This window comes from Cryptomeria japonica, chromosome 5 (assembly GCF_030272615.1).
Source record: "Cryptomeria japonica chromosome 5, Sugi_1.0, whole genome shotgun sequence".
Lineage (NCBI taxonomy): Eukaryota > Viridiplantae > Streptophyta > Pinopsida > Cupressales > Cupressaceae > Cryptomeria > Cryptomeria japonica.
The window spans coordinates 610305593-610328682 of NC_081409.1; the positions used below are offsets into that span (position 1 = coordinate 610305593).

At 41.6% G+C, this 23090-nt stretch overlaps 1 protein-coding gene across 1 annotated transcript in view; it reads left to right on the top strand.

The window, feature by feature from the left end:
- LOC131065138 (metal tolerance protein C4) overlaps positions 1–22416 on the top strand; it is a 127250-nt gene extending 104834 nt beyond the window's left edge. The window contains exons 11-13 of the mRNA XM_057999567.1: positions 21371–21438; positions 21592–21652; positions 21778–22416. Of these exons, the coding sequence (XP_057855550.1) occupies positions 21371–21438; positions 21592–21652; positions 21778–21902 (254 nt within the window). The 3' untranslated portion in view covers positions 21903–22416. The remainder of the gene's footprint in view (positions 1–21370; positions 21439–21591; positions 21653–21777) is intronic.
- Positions 22417–23090: the final 674 nt, after the last annotated feature.

Here is a 23090-nt window from a genome sequence, read left to right on the forward strand (position 1 = left end):
CTTCTCATTGGAACTTAGACTATCAAATCAAGTTTGGAGTGCTTCAATTACATCCGGTAACATTTGGAGCAAACAGAGGAACCCAATGCTAAAGTCTGGAACAGTGAGTTCCATCATAATTGTGAGTTGGTAAACTTTTCAGCTCACCACAAACTGAGGATGTTACTCTGCCACTTGGCCAAAGCCATAGGGTGCCAATGTGGGATTCTAGTTTGAAATACAATCACAGAATTTCTGGAGCTGTCACAAGCTTCAAATTAAAAGCTGATCAAACACAAAAGAAGCATTTGAAACAGAACATATCACGTGATCATTTCGTATCTTTTCCACCATAAAAGCAAGCTTTCATATATAAGTATTAATTTCTAAATTCATTCATAATTAGATCAAATATAGTGCAAAAGAGAGACTAAATCATTAATTTTAGTGCCAGTCTTATAACTTTAAAGCAAGATTAAATAAGTCCTTTTAAAAGCATGAAATTAAACTGCCACTTTATGTGCTCATCACATGGTTCTGTTTCTTTTCAATGGTGCAGTTCGGCTTCATCTCATTCACATAGACATACTCCTCTCCAGCCACAGGGGTAGAAGCACATTATGAGTTTTTTCACTAATAAAAGGGTTGCTTTGACCTTTGATGTTAGATGTGATCCTGGGGGGTGGGTAGGGAGGGGGCGCGGAGTGGGGAGCGGAGAACCTACTTGATATTCTTTTTTACTTTTCAGATTGCCAAACTACAGTGGCTTTTCCTAAAGATCCTCCCACACAATTCAATCCTTGTTTAAATCTCCTATTTTAGAACATTTTGATCTCAAATTGGACAGATGTTTTCCTCAATTTTATTAAGAGCCTCAAATACCAAAATAAGTCTTTCCACTTCAGCTTGCAATTTTTACCTCCATCCATGGTGACTTTATTTCAAGCTATATTTTTGAAACCTAAATCCAGCTCTTTTTGTACCTTTTCTGGTAAATTATTTTGGTTGGTTCAGATTGTCTTGCCAGAACTTCTTTATCTGTTTGCATGCCCATACATGTGAATTCTTAGGAGGAAAAAAGAAACTTGTTGATTTTGTCACAATCTACATTGAAATATCCCTAGCTAGATCTGACCCGAGTTTCCTAATTTTATATGGTTTCCTGATTGTGGTTAGATGAGTTTGCTTGTGAGGTTTCTTGCTTGAGTTTGATGTCTAATAGAGATGCAATGGGTTTCACATAATTAATGTGCAATTAATTGATTCTTATTGCTCTTTCAAATAATATACATAAACTGATATAAAACCCAGAATTCTGAATTATAAGGACAGCAACAGATAGAAGCAGATTTAACCATTAAAACACCAAACACAAATGTCATCATACCCGGGACATGCCAGCGATGCCTTATTGGATTTTATTGAAGAATGCAGATTGCAGATACAGAGTATTGCTACTAGACAGCTACAGGAAATTTGATTTGAGCTTTGAATTTTGAAAATGCCCTTGTTTCAGTGGTTCGCTCTGTTGCTCCAACTGAGTGAACTTATTGAAGACGGAATAAATTTATGGTCGATGCCCTTATGAATGGTGGCTTGACTTATAGTTTGCTGAATGCGCCTCGAAGATGAGCCCTTGCTGGTTGATCACGCCTATATCCAAATCGCCCTTCCAGGTGGTGTAATCGTAATAGTTCACAACCTGAATTTAGATTCACAATCCAAATGCCACCTGCAAATAATGAATCATTGGGCCCTATGATATTACTACTGAACCTGGAAATAATAATTACAGCTTGAACGATTCTTCAGATGGTGACCAAGTCAATGATCAGACTCTGATTTTCGTACAGCAAACCCTAGACTCCCAAGCTGAGAAAGAACTAAAGATTCCTAACCTGTAATTCGATCCAATAATGCATAGTTGGAAATCCCATATGGATTTCCCATGGAGTGAACTTGGAGAAGCATCCAATTCACAGACTTCTAAGGGATTTCGTCCCTAGAACAATTCCAGGCATGCGCTGAAATACAAGAAAGCTGAGAATGACCATTATCCAAGAATAATCAATTTCGAATACCCTTCTAACTGCCATCAATTTCCCTTATTACCATCGACTTTCCCCTGAGAAATCATGCGATCCAAAATTATCTCCAGCAATCACGCCAAAACTTCTGATTAAAGAGTCGCCCCAATTTCATGACTGAGCGTCGACTGCAGCTCTCCATTGCCGTGAATCCCAGACTCGGCCTCTCATAAGTCGATTATAAAATATTTCACGCGTGCTAAAGTCTTCACGAGAATAAACTTCTTATTGGCTCAAAACAAATATTTTCTTCTGCCACCTATAAGTCCAACAAGGAGAAATCGACCAATTTATTTCATTTTGGGTTTATAAAGATATGTGCTTTCCGTGCCATAAAATAATTGATTTAAATTAGGCTTATAATATTTAATTCGCCCATGTGTTTAGCCCTCCAATTAATAATGTTTTGACTTAGGCGACTAGGGAAAGATTAATTTAATTGTCTCTTATTCAATCAAAGCATCCCCATGATATCAACTAGGAATGATAAGTGGCCCCTTCTTAACAATGGCAAATGGATAATTAAATTCTTTTAGCACAACCATAATTTTTTTTGTCCATTTATTTAATTATCACTATGTAATGAAGCTTCTCCAACAAGAAGGGGAACTTATTAATTTAAGTGACTTTTGATAATACATTTTAATGAAGTCACTTTTAATTAAATTAATTAAAATAAAGTCATCCTTTTAATATTTAATTCATTTGGACAACTTTAAAATAATTAATTTTGCCAAAATTTAGGGACATTATAGTCCTCCCTTCTTAGAGATTGCTTGCCCTCAAGCAATTTGCATTTGCACACCGAATACCAATTCCTTAATCCCATATCCATCTGAGAAACGTTGCTTCGTCCAATTGCCACGCTACCCTGATATCAACATCAGTTGCCCCATGATGTAACCACTCATCATAGGTCCAGTGGATGAATGTACTATATATGTTAATGCTAGGATTCTAGGATAATCTTGGCAAAGATCCATCATGTATATGTTGTACCCCTCTGAACATAAAAGTAAATACATATTGCCCAAGCATCACAAAGAAGTCCATAGCAACAGTCTTGGAACTTGATACACTCTGGTGTGATAGAATAAAAAACATGCTCAGCCATCGCATGCAAGCCTCAGTGAATCCCGACCATACAACTATCTGCTCCATTTGGGCAAAACTGATCAAACATCTCAAACCATGAAGCAACATATGGAAGTCTATGTGAAGCGATGTACCAAACACATCAATACTCGAGTCCCGCATAAATATATATATCCTAGTATATGTGATGTAGAAGAAGAGTATCATATCATCACCATCACTAGCACATAACCATCTATGTATGTAGGACATCAAGACTATGCGGGTGTGATATTCTGCATGCTCAAATCCCAATGCTAATGGCCATCCTATCTTGCTGTAATAACTCTGACAGCAACATGAATGATCGCAAACTGGTCATCCAACCAATGCCTATCAAAGAATACCCAAGAGGAATACCCCTCAGTAATCTCGTGCTGAAACACTGATGTAATCAATGCAAAAACTGGGAAGGGTATATGACTGCGACTTGGACAACTACCTGCCCATAAGGTGTCAAAGATCAGAGAATCACTGATCAGCAAGAACATCGTTGCCATGTCAAGAGAATCGGATGATAAATTGACCAATAGAGTATGTATGTCATACCTACTCAACAAACTCCTCTCTAGGGTAACAACTCCACTAAGAGAGACATCAATAGGACCACTACTAGCATCATGAAGCTGATCCACTACATATTCTGCATCTAGCAACATGTGACCCTCAATACCCATTGAGTCAAAAGGAGTGATCCCAATCCTCAAATAGGAGACATTGCCAAAATCATCATGTACCACGACAATAGGGCTGTCCTTAGAATCACCCGATGCAACAAATGGTCCTCTGCTACTCTCCACTAAAGCACTCATCCCATAAATGTCATCTGCTCCAGTCGATGTAATGGATGTAGCCACATCGTCCATGTGCTCACTACTGCTACTAGTGGGTGTATGCTCATCATTAGTACATGTCATAGGAATCGGAACTGTACCTGTGGATGGTGAATACTGTGCCAACCTCAACTCCATGGTAAGTTCCTCAATTTGTGTCTGGGACTCTTGAAGTGTTGTCTGAGTGTTCTTCAAGGAGTTCATGGTGACCTCAAGCTCATATGTGAGCTCATCAACCTCCTCTTCCTTTCCCTCTAAAGCATCATAATAGATTTCATCGAGCATGAGAAGATGATCTCTATCTGATAATAGCTGTAGATAATTTCTCTTCATTACCCCAACTGCTTCTCTCAGTGCCTGAAATTCTACAAGGGAAAGTCCACCATCACGGTGCTCATATGTACCTGGTGTCCACAAACAATGTGCCACCAACTGCTGAACAACATCAAAGTGTTCTAAGGCTGAAGCAATCATGCCTTCGTTCACCTTCAATTGCCTTGCCAAATTATGAGGATTATGAAACTCATCACCCCCATACAATTTTCCTCGTTTGTCATCTATACTATGGTATGAGGCTGAGTCACCATCACTATCCGTTTGGTAAACACCCTCTAGTGTGCTACCAACTTCGCACATATCCTCATCAAGTGTACTGCTGTTATGAACATCTTGCGGTGGCTCGAATGACATGCTAGAGGCTGTTGATTTGCCAAGTTCAACATACACCTCCCCTATCAAGATAGACTCACACACATCCGTCAAACTCTCCTCGAAACCATCACCATTAGGCACATTTTCTGTTTTGTTTCCATCTTCTAAGGTTTGATTTGAAAAATTAGACTCATTATGACATGTATCTTCAATATCAAAAGCATCAGTAAGACCCAAACAATGAGTGTTTGCATTAGATAACCCCTCACAACCATCATCCTCATGTACCAAAGCATCTAAATCATGATTATGCTCAGTAGTAAGACTATTGTCATAGAAGTCAGGGCTTCTATGGCTTGTTTTCCCCTTGCATCCCTCTTTTTTAAAACTCATATATTGCGTACCAATTGTAGGAATCCCTCCTACAACTTCCTCCTCATGTGCCATGGTCTTTGAATTATCATTGTGTTCATATGAAGGACTGCTGTTATAAAAATTAGAATGGTTGCCATACCTTTGTGACATGTTTTCAACATTCATAGGTACCACTTCATCCCTTATAGCATGTTCATCAAATTCCTCATACAGATTTTTACAAACATCATTTATGGATGAGTCAATCGGTTCTTCTCCTTTTCTTTGCAGCTGATATGAATTCATAGCATCTTTAGCTTCATCTGGAATACCCATAAATTGGGTGAAGGTAAGCATTCCCTGTATCTTTTTTGGAAGGGAGCAATACTTATGATAGTTGCTCATGACGGTATCATTGAATGCTTTAACAGGGGGCCTCGTACTTTTAGATGTAGTTGTACCTCTAGAGCGTCTTGAACTCTTTGAAGGTGTTTGATCAAATTTCCTCCCTGCTTGTTTATTTTTACATAACCCTGTCATGATGATTCTTTTTAGTGTCCAACTGAAAACCAAATCCAATCACACCAAGTGAATGCAATTACCACCCCACAGGCTGACAGGATTATGCTCTGATGCCACTAAAATATCCCTAGCTAGATCTGACCCGAGTTTCCTAATTTTATATGGTTTCCTGATTGTAGTTAGATGAGTTTGCTTGTGAAGTTTCTTGCTTGAGCTTGATGTCTAATAGAGATGCAATGGGTTTATAATTTATGTGCAATTAATTGATTCTTACTGCTCTTTCCAATAACATACATAAACTGATATAAACTCAGAATTCTGAATTATAAGGACAGCAATAGATAGAAGCAGATTTAACCAATAAAACACCAAACACAAATGTCATCATACCCGGGACATGCCAGCAATGCCCTATTGGATTTTATTGAAGAATGCGGATTGCAGATACAGAGTATTGCTACTAGACAGTGGTTTGCTCTGTTGTTCCAACTGAGTGAACTTATTGAAGACAGAATAAATTTATGGTCGATGCCTTATGAATGGTGGCTTGACTTACAGTTTGCTGCATGCACCTCGAAGATGAGCCCTTGCTGGTTGATCACGCCTATATCCAAATCACCCTTCGAGGTGGTGTAATCTTAATAGTTCACAACCTGATTTTACATTCACAATCCAAATGCCCCCTGCAAATAATGAATCGTTGGGCCCTATGATATTACTACTGAACCTGGAAATAATAATGCCCTATTGGATTTTATTGAAGAATGCGGATTGCAGATACAGAGTATTGCTACTAGACAGCTACGGGAAATTTGATTTGAGCTTTGAATTCTGAAAATGCCCTTGTTTCAGTGGTTTGCTCTGTTGTTCCAACCGAGTGAACTTATTGAAGACAGAATAAATTTATGGTCGGACATGCCAGCAATGCCCTATTGGATTTTATTGAAGAATGCGGATTGCAGATACAGAGTATTGCTACTAGACAGCTACGGGAAATTTGATTTGAGCTTTGAATTCTGAAAATGCCCTTGTTTCAGTGGTTTGCTCTGTTGTTCCAACCGAGTGAACTTATTGAAGACAGAATAAATTTATGGTCGATGCCTTATGAATGGTGGCTTGACTTACAGTTTGCTGCATGCACCTCGAAGATGAGCCCTTGCTGGTTGATCACGCCTATATCCAAATCGCCCTTCGAGGTGGTGTAATCTTAATAGTTCACAACCTGATTTTACATTCACAATCCAAATGCCACCTGCAAATAATGAATCGTTGGGCCCTATGATATTACTACTGAACCTCGAAATAATAATGCCCTATTGGATTTTATTGAAAAATGCGGATTGCAGATACAGAGTATTGCTACTAGACAGCTATGGGAAATTTGATTTGAGCTTTGAATCCTGAAAATGCCCTTGTTTCAGTGGTTTGCTTTGTTGTTCCAACCGAGTGAACTTATTGAAGACAGAATAAATTTATGGTCGGACATGCCAGCAATGCCCTATTGGATTTTATTGAAGAATGCGGATTGCAGATACAGAGTATTGCTACTAGACAGCTACGGGAAATTTGATTTGAGCTTTGAATTCTGAAAATGCCCTTGTTTCAGTGGTTTGCTCTGTTGTTCCAACCGAGTGAACTTATTGAAGACAGAATAAATTTATGGTCGATGCCTTATGAATGGTGGCTTGACTTACAGTTTGCTGCATGCACCTCGAAGATGAGCCCTTGTTGGTTGATCACGCCTATATCCAAATCGCCCTTCGAGGTGGTGTGATCTTAATAGTTCACAACCTGATTTTACATTCACAATCCAAATGCCACCTGCAAATAATGAATCGTTGGGCCCTATGATATTACTACTGAACCTGGAAATAATAATTACAGCATGAACGATTCTTCATATGGTGACCAAGTCAATGATCAGACTCTGATTTTCGTACATAAAACTTCTATATGGTGCAAGCTTTTGTGATAACAGCAATGAATAAACAGAGTGCAGCTTGGGAAGTATGTCATGAAATGGTTTTACATGGATAGTAACTCCTATTGTCTTGAGTGTTAGGTACCTAGTGTAAGCAGCGGCAGCCCATTGATGCTTGTCTGCTATGAGTTCCAAGCTAGGATTAAGATGCCATCTACCTTGTAAATCCAATGACATTATTCCAACATCCTTTGAAAGTGTCCAAAAGCACCTAGGATGTATGGGGAAAATAATTTGTAATATTTAGTTCTCACCATTGTTTGTAATACATTCATAAGAAGTGATGGGTTACACTAGGAACGATAAAAGTGGGTTGTGAACACAAATATTTAATATTGTTTTCCCCACTTATGGATGTGTATAATAAGATATTTAATGACTTAAGAAAGTGGAAAAAGAGTGACCTATGGGCTTCTCCAAGGGGGAGTATGGAAGAAGCAACATGTGTCTCTTGGTTTCTGGTCATTTATTACATTTAATGAAATGTTTATCTTGCAAGTATAGGTGTCCATGTTGGAGGAAAGGTATTGGAAGCTAAACCAATGTCTTTTGGAGTTCCATGGAGGCATTCCAAGGGTTGTGGTCATAAGTAATTAAGAGTCTTTTTTGGTGGTTTTGGAGCTGTAGATTTTATATGCAACAGAATGGGGAACAGTTGAATATAGTTTTCTCTGTAGGAATGAAGGACGAATGGGAGGCATAAGGAGGTTGTTCACATGTACATAGGTGCTGCTATGGTGGAGGCAAAGAGGAGAATGGAAGTGATTGTATTGTAAGTACTTTTATTGTTGTTAATACAAGCTTGTCCTCTCTTCTTGTTGGAGTTTTCTCCCGCAAGGGTTTCTCCACGTAAATCTTGTGTTATGTGTGTTGGATAGAGATTGATCTTCACAATCTTTGATATTGAACCTGTTTATTTCCCAACATTCTATACCTTTCAAGACATTGAGTTGTTGAATTTTGATTTTCTGTTCATGATTTGCTAAGTGATTTGCTTTTCATGAATGAGTTTGTGTAGTTTTATTTTGTCCCAAGACTATGAACGAACCATTCTTTCAAGAAACATTTAGGAAATATAGAATCTTTCACTAGCTGTTTTGTATATTGTCAGCCTGGACTTATTATATGAGAAGACTCACTGTTGTGATCTTACAAGCAGATCTCATGATTTCTCAAAAATATCAATCTTGGAATGCAGACTGATATTTTCATGAAAAAATTGCAATGCTTTGGAAAAAATTGTTGACCAAAATTGTATGATGTTATTTTTTTGATATTATCTGATTATTTCTAAGGGTTGTAAACTGAAATGTTTTTTTGCTTATTTTTTCTGCAACAAAACAGACTGGGTTTTAGGGTTTTCCAATCACTGAATGATTTTGATATCTTTAGGATGGCTAAGGTATTTGATAAAGAGCAGCTGATACAAATTATCTATGAGCAGAATGTTGGAGCTTCAAAATGAAGAACTATAACGTATTCCTTTATGATATTGTTTTGTACATTTTGTGAACTTTGCTTCTTGTGTAATGGTGATATTAAGGGCAACTTTGTTTATTCATTACTGTTATCACAAAAGCTTGCACCCTTGCTAAGCTATCAACTGAGCAACCTTGTGAAACATGGAAACAACCCCGAAGTGTGGGACCTTGCGCAAGGGGTTGAATCTCCGGAGAAGGCTGACTTCCTTCTTCAATTAGGTGCACGTGTTGAACCAACTCAACACTTTAAAACTAATTCCTAAGCCTACCTAAACAACTTGCAGGGTAAAGGGAAGAGAGAATGCTGGAAATAGAAGGAGGTGATGCACCGAGAAGAGATTGTTCCTCTACCCACCGAGTTGACACATAATTAATTGAAACACCTAGGAGATGCACAAAATTCAGTTGCATGAGTGACTCCAATACATGTATGGAGGTTAGAATTCGCTAAGTGTCAAGAGGGGAGAAAGATTCCCACAAGTCACACTCAGAAAACAAGTTAACACAACATATATGGAGAGCAAAGCCACAAGACATACGCCTATAATGAAGGTAAGAAAACATACATAGCATACATAGGTTGAAAGAAGGCAAGAATGGTGATTTTCAATTAATAAGGCCGATGGCCAAACTTACAGTTGTATAGATGCAAGATAAATACAAGAGAAGTGGGAGAGCATAGAATAGCTTAAGCCAGTAGGGAGAGAACCGTTTACAATGAGGCTTAACAACCTTTATATAGAAAAAATGGTTACAAGGGTGATCATGACCTCTGCATGTCAGTCTGGAAGTGCATGCACTTGACTTGTACATGCAAGCAACCTAGCCATACTCACAAAAGACAATCTTGAGAAGGTGGATTGACTAACCTTCCAAAGTCAGTCACCAAGCATGGCCCTGTATCTCCTTTGATGGAAATCTTGCCAAAAACATTTAATGCACCATTGTGGCTCCACACAAGAAAGTGCACAAGTCACCAAAATTGTCGGAGCATTTAAAGCCTTGAGTGTTGATCACGCCATCTAGACGTATCGCCAGTTGGAAGGAAGTCCAGAGACTTTGGAAGCTCGGACTCCCGAAGTGAGGAAGACAAGGGAAGGAGCAAGGAACTTCGGAACCTCGGGGTTCCGGATAACTTCAAAAGGCTAAGGAATGAACTTCGGAACCTCGGGGTTCCAGAGAACTTCAAAAGGCTAAGGAAAGAATTTCGGAACCTCGGGGTTCCGAAATTCCAGGATAGAGAGAGGAAGAGAAGAAAAGGAACTAGAGAGAGAAGGTAAAGGGGGAAGGAACTTCGGAACCTCGGGGTTCTGGAGTTCCGGAGAGAAGAAGGGGAAGCGAGGAAGAGGACTTCGGAACCTCGGGGTTGCGGAGTTTCGAAGAAAAGAAGGAAGAAGGGCTAGGAGGGAACTTCGGAGCCTCGGGGTTTCAGAGCTCCGGGGAAAGCAAGGGAAGGGAACTTCAGAACCTCGGGGTTCCGGAGTTCCGGGGAATTGCTCAAAAGAACTTCGGAACCTCGGGGTTCCAGAGGAGGAGGGAGAAAGGCTAAGGAGAGGAGGGGCTAAGCTATGGAAGGAACTTTGGAACCTTAGGTTCCGAAGTTTCGGAGAAGGGAAGGGGAAGGGAGAAGAACTTCGGAACCTCAGGGTTCTGGAGGAGGAGGGAGAAAGGCTAAGGAGAGGAGGGGCTAAGCTATGGAAGCGGGGTTCCGAAGTTGGAGAAGGGAAGGGGAAGGGAGAAGAACTTCGGAACCTCGGGGTTCCGGAGTTTCGAAGAAGCTGGAGAAAAGCTAAGGGAAGGAAGGGAACTTTGGAACCTCGAGATTCCGAAGTTCCGAAGCAGGAAAGAAAGCGGTTAAGGCAAAGAACTTCGGAACCTCGGGGTTCGGGAGTTCAGGGGAAGAAGGAAAGGCCAAGGGAGGGACTTCTTCTGGACAAGGCAACACTTCACACTTCATGACTCTTCACTCTTCTCTCCTTGATCAACTGGGGCAGCGCTGGTCCATGGAACATATATTTGATCGGTTCTTACTGATGCACCAAAGGTGTCATAAAATGACAACATTTTTGGTGATTTCTGCAGGATGCTTGCCTGCTCAACATGAAGTCCAGAAGCCTTAAGCATCCATTGGGCACTGAGTCATCGAAAAGACCCAAAACATGTGTGTGCCATCACTTGGAGGAAAACTAGAAACTAGATCGCACACCCTCTTAAGGAGAATGTGGCATGTGCATAAGCACTTATAGTCTAATTTTTACATAGTCATCAACATCCTCTTCAGAAGCAGGGGTTGAGATGAATCCCATTCACTGGGATTGGAAGAACTTCGCCATCAAGCTTGGAGAGATGAAATGCATTGGCTTCCTTACAACTAGTGATGACATATGTGCCACTCCAGATAGCGTCAAACTTGGAGTGTCGCCCAACTTTGGCTCTGTCTGCATCCCACTTGAGAACTAGATCTCCCTCTTTGAAGACCGTATTAGTCGCCTTTTTGTCAAAAACCTTCTTGACTTGCTCTTGATGAGTCTCAAGTGTATGCATAGCCTTACTTCTAACCTCCTCCAGCTCCATCAGCTCAGCTAGCCTTACTGTCATGGTATCATTCGCTGTTAATTCCAACTGATGTGCTAGTTCAAGAGAGGGTAACTCTAGGGAAGTTGGGAGTCTTGCTTCTTTTCCATATACCAGCATGAAAGGGGAGTTATCGATTGCCCTCTTGGGTGTGATCCTGTCAGCCCATAAGGTTGTCCTCAACCTAGTATGCCTTGCCCTCTGATTGTCTTCAATTGTCCTTTTAATTATCCTGATGAGGTTTTTGTTGGAAGATTCAGCTAAGCCGTTACCCTGAGGGTAATAGTTGGATGATGTCTTCAAGTATACACCATGCTTAATTGCCCAAGAACTGATTTGGGTTCCAACAAACGCCCTGGCATTGTCTGATATGATGGTGGAGAGGACACCGAATCTTGTCACAATTCCATTAAGGATTTCCAACACTGAGGCCTCCGTGGCATCCCTCAATGCAACTGCCTCTGTCCACCTAGTGAAGTAATCTGTTGCGGCCAAGATCCACTTATGGCCAGCACTAGAAGGTGGGTTTATCATGCCAATGAAGTCTAAACCCCATTGTGCGAATGGTTGATCTGCTTGGATGGGATGAAGAGGTAAGGCATCTAGTCTTTGCTTCCCAGAGAAGAGAGCACATTTCTTGCAATTCTTCACCCATCTATGTGAGTCATTGAATAAGGATGGCTAGTAATAACCAGTCCTCATTATTTTGATAGCCGTAGTCCTTGCAAAGAAGTGGCCCCCTAAAGAGCCATCATGAAATTCCTCTAACAGTCTGCTGACTTGGTTTTGCTCGATGCATCTTAGTAAGACTCCATTAGAGTCTTTTCAGAAAAGAGTTCCATTCACTAAGACATAGGGAATGGACTGCAACCTGAAGTGTCTTCTTTTGGTCTGGTCCAGACCTTGGGGGTATCTACCTTCCATTAAGAAGGTGGTCATGTCACCTACCCAACTGAATTGAGTGTTGTTGCCAGTTGGTTGATCCTCTTGTAACACAAGGGCGACCTCTGAAGTAGTCTCAGAAGATGAGACAAGTTGTTCACATAGGCCTCTGCCTCTTACAAGCTTGGTGATCTTGATGTTGATGTCATACTCCATGACCTTGGTTATTCACCCAACCCTCCTCACTGATATCCTTGTTTAGAAGGAAATCTTTGACACTTGCATGCGGAAGTAAGAGCTGGATCCTGTTGTTGGACAACATGTGTCTGAACTTTTTTAATGCCCTTACAACAGTGAGGACTTGCTTCTCCACATAGCTATATTTAGCTCATAGGCCTTTAGCCCCTCACTAATAAAGCAATAGGTTGCTCCAAATTGTCATCGTTCAACTGTGTTAGGACAGTTGAGATGCTGGATTCTCCTCCGAAGGTATAGAGGATAAAATCCCTTTTGTAATTAGGATTGACAAGGGTAGGGGTTTGAGCAATTGCTTGTTTGATGTCTTCGAAATCGGCCCTTCCCTCCTTGGTCCAACGGAAAGCCAAATTTTTCTTCAACATGGAAGTGAGGGGTTTTACCATGGTGGCAAGGTTGGGAATGAACCTCCTCACAAAGTTGATCCTACCAAGGAAACTTTGCAATCCTTTCTTGTGACTGGGGAGTGGAAGAGAAAGAATAGCCTCCACTCTCTCTGGATCAATGGTCAAAGCCTCCTTGGATATGATGTGTCCTAGCAATCTTCCTTGATCAGTAGCAAATACACACTTGCTAGGATTCAAGGACACACCATACTCCCTGCATTTCATGAACACTTGCTCAAGGTGACCAAGATGGTCAGCTGCATGCTTCGAATAAATAGTTATGTCATCGAGTTATACAAGCACAAACTTTGCTAATACACCCTTAAAAGCCATGTCCATTGCTCTTTGGAATGTGGCACCTGCATTGGTTAGCCCAAAGGGCATTTTACGATAAGCATAGGTACCCCACGTAGTAGTAAATGCAGTTTTGTATTGGTTTGATTCTTGGACCAAGATCTGATTATAGCCTGAATACCCATCCAAGAATGAAAATCTTTCTGAGCCACTGACCTTTTGGAGAATCTGCTCCATAGAGGGAAGTGGATAATGATCCTTGAGGGAGGCTTTATTGAGATCCCTAAAGTCTACACATAGCTTGATTTCCCCATTCTTCTTCCTTACAGGGACAAGGTTGACCACCCAGGAGGAGTGCTTGATAGGGAAGATGATATTGGCTTCTATGAGCTTGGTCAACTCTTTCCTCATTAGTGGCTCAATTTTGGGGTTTATTGGCCTTTGCTTTTGTCTAACTGACTTTGCATCTGGGTCTAGCTCTATGGTATGTTGGGCTAATCTAGGGTCCAAACCCTTCAAGTCTTCATAGGTCCACGCAACTATGTCATCATATTGTTGGCTAAGTTCAACAAAGGCCTCTTGCTCGGTTGAGGAACACACCTTGCCCAAGTTCAAGAACCTACCCTCAGCAACAACAGCTGGCTTGTAATCACCCCTCTTTGTAGCCAAGTTCATCTTCTTCTTTAACTGATCATCTGAGTTGAAAATACCCTCCAAGGTAACTAGATCTTTAGGCAGCTTGTTGGAGTTGAGCTGCATGATTTGATCTCCATACTGGTCTTGCAACCTAGACTGATTTTTAGCAGAAAATTCTACTTCATTTTGCAAGAAGTTGATGATCTGCTGATTGCTTTCAAACACTTGCCAATTCACCTGATTGTCTGGGACAACAGGCCTCACAACAAGTCTAATGTGTTGCTCCTTCTCACTTGCAACATGTGTTGGTATGTCGAACTGAGCGCCAACCGTTGCGAGCCTATCAACATGCTTGTTCTAACCCCTAGGAATGCTTTGGATATTGAAGGCCTCAAATCCTTCAAATCCCAAACCCTGTGTTTATATGATTTTAGTAGGTTGTTCTTTGCTACACTTTGGGCTCGGATGTGGTTAACAACCAACTCACTATCTCCAAATACTTGCAAAGATCTGATCTATCTGCTTTGTGCAAGTTGGAGACCTTGGATCAAGGCTTCATACTCAGCAACATTGTTGGTGCAACCAAATTGAAGCCTAAAAGAGATGAAGTATTTCTCCTGCTCAAGAGAAACAAGCATCACCCCGACACCTACACCATTCTTGTTTCTTGAACCATCAAAAAACATGTTCCATAACCCCTCTGAGTCTCCTTGTGTCTTGATGAGGTTAGGGATAGGAGTATCCTCTTCATGGATACAATAGGTGCCAAGCCCGGTCTCTTCAGTCTCAGCTAATGGATCAAACTGAAAAGCATTGGCCCATTCGTACAACAAGCAATCAGGAAACTCTTGCAAAAGAGTGGCAGGCTCACGGACAGTACACTCCTCCCCTTCGTCATGCAAAGTGCAATTCATGTTTATAGGGCTAGGGGTGTAGGGCTCAATGTGGTTTTGGGCAATGGGCTCTGCCCTTATGGTGACCTTGGTACCATACCTTGTTCGAAATAGCATGCGGGATCAATCAAAAGACAGGTACCCACCTATCTTGGCGGTGAACTCTTTAGACAGGCAGATGGCAAAGAAGACAGGGAGGTCGATAATTGATACGTCTTGCAAGACAGTGCAACCAGTGCATGCATGCAAGGTTAACTTCAAATTTTTTACCACCCCTATCGTCTTAATAGAAGTGCCATCTAACTGGACCACCCCTTTGGTCAGAGGTTCGTTTTCTATGCCAAGAAGATCAGCTACCTTCTTAGGCATGATTGAGCTACCAGCTCCTGAATCTATCATTCAGTTGTGAACCAAATTATCTCCTATGATTAAGGAGAGATAGAAAGGGGGAGGCTTGCTGATCTTGCTTGAACTTCCTCCTCCTTGGGTTGCACCAAACTGGTGGAGACTGCCTTTCCGCTGACCGTTGCCTCACCACCTGTCTGATCGACGTCCTTCAGTGCCTCCTTAAGCAAATCAACTTTGAGATGGGATGGAAAGGGCCTCCCACATAGTGACGTTGAGGTTGGCGTTCTTCATCTGATCAACTATGTTGAAAGGGGCACCAGATGACTTTAGAGGCCCCTTTGAGGCTACAAGGTCTGGCTTTGCTCTTTGGACGACTTGGGCCTCCTCCTGCCTCTTGTTCCCTTGCATGGTACTTTGGGTTGTATCATGTAATGCTACATTGGGTGTTGGAGCTTGGGCTGATGTTTAAGGTGAGGCAGCCTCCATGGCTCTCTTTTTTGACCTTGCATACTGCAGCATGGACTCACCATTTGTTTGGTTCAAATCGTAAAATTCTGCCTCCTGCCAATTGCTGAAGGTAGAGTCTCCTTGTAAGTGAGCTTGAGTGCCAACACTAGGCTGATTTGGGTCATATTGCTGGCCAGAAGTGGTCGGCTCATCTTGCACTACTAAAGTTTGGACAAACCCTCCATTTTGGCATGCACCTTGGTTGTGTTGCTGATTGCATGGTTGACACCAATCTTGCTCTTGGGCGAGGTTATTTTGCATTGGAACTATCACCTTTGAGTTGCTTGCGGTTGTGGGGTTCACACTATTTAATGGCCCGACATTGCTCCATTGGTTTTGCCCTTGAAAGGATGGCCTATTTTGCTGATAATTCTGACCTTGTGCTTGGTAAGGTTTGCTATACTGAGTTTGCTGTCTTTTTAGTGCCACCAATTCATTTCCAAAGTTTTGCAGTAGAACCTTGACCTCATGGAGCTCATTGGAGGATGTAGAGGGTGTGGATGATTGTCCTGCGGGAGCCAAGGTGGGTTGTTGAGTAGGAGCTTCTGCGAAGAGAGGCATTAGAGGCCTTGGAGCTCTTCCCAGCCTGAATCAAACAATCTTCTGCTCTTATGTCTATGTCATATGCACCCGGTAGAGAGGCTCCACCCATTGATTGTACCATGACAACTATATCGCTATTGAGAGCTCTAAGATGATACAAGAAGGCATGATTTGGAGATGGCTTCACTAGAGCAGGAATTCTATTCCATGTCTTATGGAATCTGAAATTGAAATCTCCCATGAATTCGTGGGGTGCCCTCTTGATCATAGTCAACTGCTCCACAAGTGATAGGTGATCACTTTTGTCTTCGAAATGGTTGCATAACCTCTCCCCCAATTCATCCCAATTGTGAATGGAGCTAGACGACAACCCTCTATACGACTGCAAAGCTTTGCCTTTCAAAGATTTGGCTAAGAGTCTAACAACAACATCATCTCGAGTGATATTATGGACAGAGCAGATGTTTGCAATGTCTTGAATGTGCTCAATGGGGGTAGTAGTTGTTTCACCGGTGAAGTATGGTATACTCTTCAACGCAGCCATTGGTATGTCACTCCATTGAGTCAAAATAAGGGGACTCCCCCCATTGAAGGTAACAAAAACCCGATTTCTAGCCATGCAAAACAATGGTCTATTGATATGAGTGGTGGGAGCCTTTGATAGTAATGGTCTTGCAAATGGAGGAGTAGAATGAGACCTAGGAGATGGAGTGTTTACAACCTTGACATCCCTGACTGGTGACAATGAAGGTCTACCTCTCTGCCTTCTAGAATCTGTAGATGGGAGCTCTAGGAATTGGAAACTGCCTCTAGAAGACGCCCTTGTATGAATTCTGGGCATGAAATCTGCAACCGACCTCAGAAGCTCAGAGGTCCGGAGTTGCGGATTATGACCACTTCGGCACCTTGGAACCTCGGGGTTTCGGAGTGAGGAAGTTCGGGAGTTCGGAACCTGGGGGTTCCAAAGTTGCAAGTTTGAGAGAACTCAGGAACTCGGGGCTTTGGGGGTTACGGAATCCAGCGACTAGCAACGGAAAGCTCAGAGTTCCGGGGTTCAGCAAGTAAGCAGAGTCGCCAAGTGCTTGAAGATGACTGCCTCTAAAGGATGAGATACTAAGAATAGCACTAAATCCTTAGTATGTAATTCGAATGTGGTCCCATCGGGCATGCCAAAAATTGTTATCACAAAAGCTTGCACCCTTGCTAAGCTATCAACTCAGCAACCTTGTGAAACATGGAAACAACCCCGAAGTGTGGGACCTTGCGCAAGGAGTTGAATCTCCGGAGAAGGCCGGCTTCCTTCTTCAATCAGGTGCAGGGGTTGAACCAACTCAACACTTTAAAACTAATTCCTAAGCCTACCTAAACAACTTGCAAAGGTAAAGGGAAGAGAGAATGCTGGAAATAGAAGGAGGTGATGCACCAAGAAGAGATTGTTCCTCTACCCACCGAGATGACAAATAATTAACTGAAACACCCAGGAGATGCACAAAATTCAGTTGCATGAGTGACTCCAATACATGTATGGAGGTTAGAATTCGCTAAGTGTCAAGAGGGGAGAAAGATTCCCACAAGTCACACTCACAAAACAAGTTAACACAACTTATATGGAGAGCAAAGCCACAAGACATACACTTATAATGAAGGTAAGAAAACATACACAACATACATAGGTTGAAAGAAGGCAAGAATGGTGATTTTCAATTAATTATAAGGCCAATGGCCAAACTTACAGTTGCATAGATGCAAGATAAATACAAGAGAAGTGGGAGAGCATAGAATAGCTCAAGACAACAGGGAGAGAACCCTTTACAATGAGGCTTAACAGCCTTTATATAGAAAAAATGGTTACAAGGGTGATTATGACCCCTCCATGTCAGTCTGGAAGTGCAAGGAAGTGCATGCACTTGACTTGTACATACAAGCAACCTAGCCATACTCACAAAAGGCAATCCTGAGAAGGTGGATTGACTAACCTTCCAAAGTCAGTTATGGCATAAGTCACCAAGCATGGCCCCATACCTCCTTTGATGGAAATCCTGCCAAAAACATTTAATGCACCATTGTTGCTCCACACAAGAAAGTGCACAAGTCACCAAAATTGTCGGAGCATTTAAAGCCTTGAGTGTTGATCATGCCATCCAGAAGTATCGCCAGTCGGAAGGAAGTCCGGAGACTTCAGAAGCTCGGACTCCCGAAGTGAGGAAGACAAGGGAAGGAGCAAGGAACTTCGGAACCTCGGGGTTTCGGAGAACTTCAAAAGGCTAAGGAAAGAACTTTGGAACCTCAGGGTTGCAGAGTTTCGAGATAGAGAGAGGAAGAGAAGAAAAGGAAATTTGGAACCTCGGGGTTCCGAAGAGAAGGGGAAGCGAGGAAGAGGACTTCGGAACCTCGGGGTTCCGAAGAAAAGAAGGAAGAAGGGCTAGGAGGGAACTTCAGAACCTCGAGGTTCCGGAGCTCCAGGGAAGGCAAGGGAAGGGAACTTTGGAACCTCGGGGTTCAGGGGAACTGCTCAAAAGAACTTCGGAACCTCAGGGTTCCAGAGTTTTGGGAAAGGGGAGAAGAAAAGAAAGAACTTCGGAACCTCGGGTTTCCAGAGTTCCGGAGGAGGAGGGAGAAAGGCTAAGGAGAGGAGGGGCTAAGCTAGGGAAGGAACTTCAGAACCTCAGAACCTCGGGGTTCCGGAGTTCCGAAGAAGGGAAGGGGAAGGGAGAAGAACTTCGGGTTCCGAAGTTCCGAAGCAGGATAGAAAGCGGCTAAGGCAAAGAACTTCGGAACCTCGGGGTTCTGGAGTTCCGAAGAAGGGAAGGGGAAGGGAGAAGAACTTCGGAACCTCGGGGTTCCGGAGTTCTGGAGAAGCTAGAGAAAAGCTAAGTGAAGGAAGGGAACTTCAGAACCTCGGGGTTCCGGAGTTTCGAAGCAGGATAGAAAGCGGCTAAGGCAAAGAACTTCGGAACCTCGGGGTTCCGGAGTTCGGGGGAAGAAGGAAAGGCCAAGGGAGGGACTTCCTCCGGACAAGGCAACACTTCACACTTCATGACTCTTCTCTCCTTGATCAACTGGGGCAGCGCTGGTCCATGGAACATATATTTGATCGGTTCTTACTGATGGACCAAAGGTGTCATAAAATGACAACAATTACCTTGTTAGATTTCATGATTGGTAGTAGGAAAATATCTATGTTAGTTCCTATGAATCCCTTAGACTTTTGGGTGCAAATTTCGATGTACATAGTGAAAATAAGAAGATATGAGCTATGACAGTACCCCTGCACATCTCTAGGTAAAGGTTTTATGATGGATGTAATATAGATGTTGTGAGAACTATAAAAACTAGATCTTTGTTGTAAGCAATGGTTTAGAATATGGAGATGGTGGTGTACTTGATCTTCGCAAGAAACATGGTGCCTTGCTATTTCTCCTATCTACAGATTTACAACAATGAACCAAAGCATCAGGATCTACATCAGATTAGGAGGATGAAGGCTCTTGTATTGTATTATTTAGTAGTGAATATTGAATAGTGGTATAACTCAGTGCATGACTGAACTAAGTGATTGTAAGCAATCCAGTTTATAATGCATATGATCACATCCAGCTGTGTATAAGACAATCTAATCTATTTACCTTGTTCATATTAAAAAATTTAATGATCTAGCATTACTTCATTACGTATAAGTTTATAACCCATTGCAAAAACAAGGAACTGCAGCCCCACAGCTGACTGTACTTCATAGCTTAACATTTGTAGTTTGTAATGTTCATTTGATTTTGACTGTTCAAACTTTGAAGTCAAACTATGTAGTAATGGACTATCCAGTGCAGCCTGTAATCGGCAATCTCAAAATCAATATGGGGAAAATACATATTTCAATAGTCATGGTGTATGCTCTCAATTACTTTCACTCTAACTCTGTGCAATTAAAGATGGTTTTAAACTTTTAAGTGTAAAAAGTATCAGTCGTTTCTCTCTTTTTGTATTGTATTTTTCTGCAATTTTTTTTTTTAAATTGAGGATTATTCATCCTCTTCAGCTAAGAGCCAAGGAATGAGGGGTATTCGTTCTGCCAGATTCACCCGGGGCACAATCCCGGCCTCATGCTTTATGATGTCGGAGCCTTGCACTCAGCAAGACTTGATCCCTGGTGGGCTCATTAAGAACCTTTCAACTTCACCAGTAGATCAAAGGCCTATTGAATTCTGCATTTTTTGGTTCCAGATATTTTTCCAGAATTTTCCCAATGATAACCCGAGGAATTGAAAAGAATAAGATCTTCATTTTGTTGTTTTGTCAAGATATTCCCAAGAAAGTTTTTTTTTTATTGATAATCGCTTTTGACTGGAGCTATGATCCAGTGGGGTCACATTGGGGGACCCCATCCCTGTGGTAATTTGCTACCGCTGAGGCATTAACACCTCCTAGATCTGTCTCTCGCTGATTTCTACATTCCTCTCTTTATCTCTCCATGAAATGCCTTATCACTCCAACCCACCACTGTCTAAGTTCAATCGAGCACCTCCTTATCACTCCTTATCTCCTTATCCCTCCACAACTCCTTATTTCTCTTATCACTCAGATCGCCGTGGCCCCTTACCTCTCTGTCTCCAACCCCTTATCTCTCCGATCTGCACCCTTATGTCTCCCTGTGCACTCCCTCCACAATGGCAGTGCCTCTCCTTGTATCTCCCGTCCATCGCACACCACCTCTGCCAGCAGCACCCAGTTCCTCCATCAGCGGCATCCTGCACCTGGTCAACCACGTTCTCATCTGCGTACCTCCTTGCTGCCAGCGTGTGCCATGCCGTGGGCTCCTGTGCGAAGAAAGGCCTGGGCTTTGAACTTGTGATCGCCCTATAAACAGGGCTGGTGACTTACCATCACACTGTGGGGTCATCCCCTCCCAAGAAAGATTTTTGCTTCTATGGTTTTGATTGTTTTCAGATGCAACAATTTGGCTTTAGAAACTATTTGAACTGTCTATTTGTTATAATGTTTTGGAATTTCTTCAACTCTTTTTACCATTTCAACAGATTTCAATGGAGTGGCGATTGTTCAGAACTATCTTCAACGCACAGGGCGTGAAGCATGGGCTCGAGAGGTAACAGATGTTGAATTTTTATTTAGTTTGTTAGTACTTGAGTAGATTGAAACATGGTCAAATAAGGCTTCACCTATTATATTATGATTGGGAACACTTATTAGAAAAAGTATTAAGATGATTGTAACGATTTGGTCATGAAAATCTGAACAGTTTCGGGAGGCAGTGAAGAACACAGAGGATTCTGCACTTGATGATATCATGGCAAATTATGGTATGAATAATGTTCATTATTATTTGAGGGAAAAAAGGTATATGCCAAGAAGAAAAAAACTAATGCCATAACTCTATAGAAATACTATTGTTCATTGTCATGTATTTTATTTTGTTTCTTCACAGGTGAAGAGGTGGTTGCAGCCCTAGGTTCTGAGGTTGACAGGTTGGAGAAAGAAATCCAGCGAATTGTTCCTGGAATTCAACATGTTGACATTGAAACCCATAATCCTAATGGCCCATCACCATGAGAGATGATATTGTTTATCCACTGAGAAGATCCATACTATCCTATGCTTGATGTATGCCATTTGGATATTTTTGTCAAAGATCCACATTGGAGGCCTCTATTATGCACACAGGTCCTAAGTGGTCAAGTTTTCAACATGACCCCTGGTATGACCACTCATTGAGCAGATTTTTTGCTGAAGATGTGCCAATTTGACTGGAAAGAATGATCAAGCTAATTTTCCAAATCTGGTTTTGAATACCAAGTTGCCACTTGCTTGGTATTGAGAACATCCAACAGAAAAGTAATGAGATTTGATCTCTCAAATTTACTGCTTTTATTTTCTATTGATTTGTATCAAGTGAGAATTGGCAGGCTGATCCATTAACCACGCTTGCCTATCCTTGCTCAGCAAGTTTTCTCTTGTCTATTGGCTTCACTTTTATTTATGGGAACGGAATATTAATGAATAATTGACAAAGCCAATCGCAGTATAAGGATTATTGATAATTCAAAGATGAGAATTGTCTTTCTCAGATTGTAGGTTTTTGTCACCAGATTTCTATTCAAGTTTTTATCTATTTTTAGGTTTAGCACCACCAGGAACTTGGGTTCAGATCATCGTCCACATACCCACATCTTGGGTGTGATTGTATTTAAAAAATAATTAAGTAGTTGCGTTATTCATAATTTCATATACTCTCACATCCCCTAATGACTGCTTTAGCTGAATCTCAAGGGTTGTTATCCTTCTCTGCATAGGGTTTGGGCTTCATGAATGGCTAGCCGAGTTAATTAACTTTTCCAAACGACCATCTGGTGGTGCACATTATCACCGATGATCATTTAATTTGAACCCTAAAACATGATGGGCAATATGGGAGCGCTAAACTTGATTAAGTTGAAATATATTTTTCAATAATAGATGGGTGAACTCAAAACCACATTAATAACAAAACCGTTTTTTGGACATACATGTTGCATACTCTTGAATGGCTTCATTGTGAACCTATCCCTTATCCTGTCACACAACTGATTTAAACTGTAGTAGCCAGCAATTAATGTTAATGTGATTTTAGTGGTGTACGCTCACCATCAAGTTGCTAATTAACTGCAATTTAAAATTCTCGAGTAGAATTGTCAGCTAAGATCTAGCAGGATTTGTCAAAACAATATCATGTTCAAATTAGAAAGACGAGGTTGAGAAACC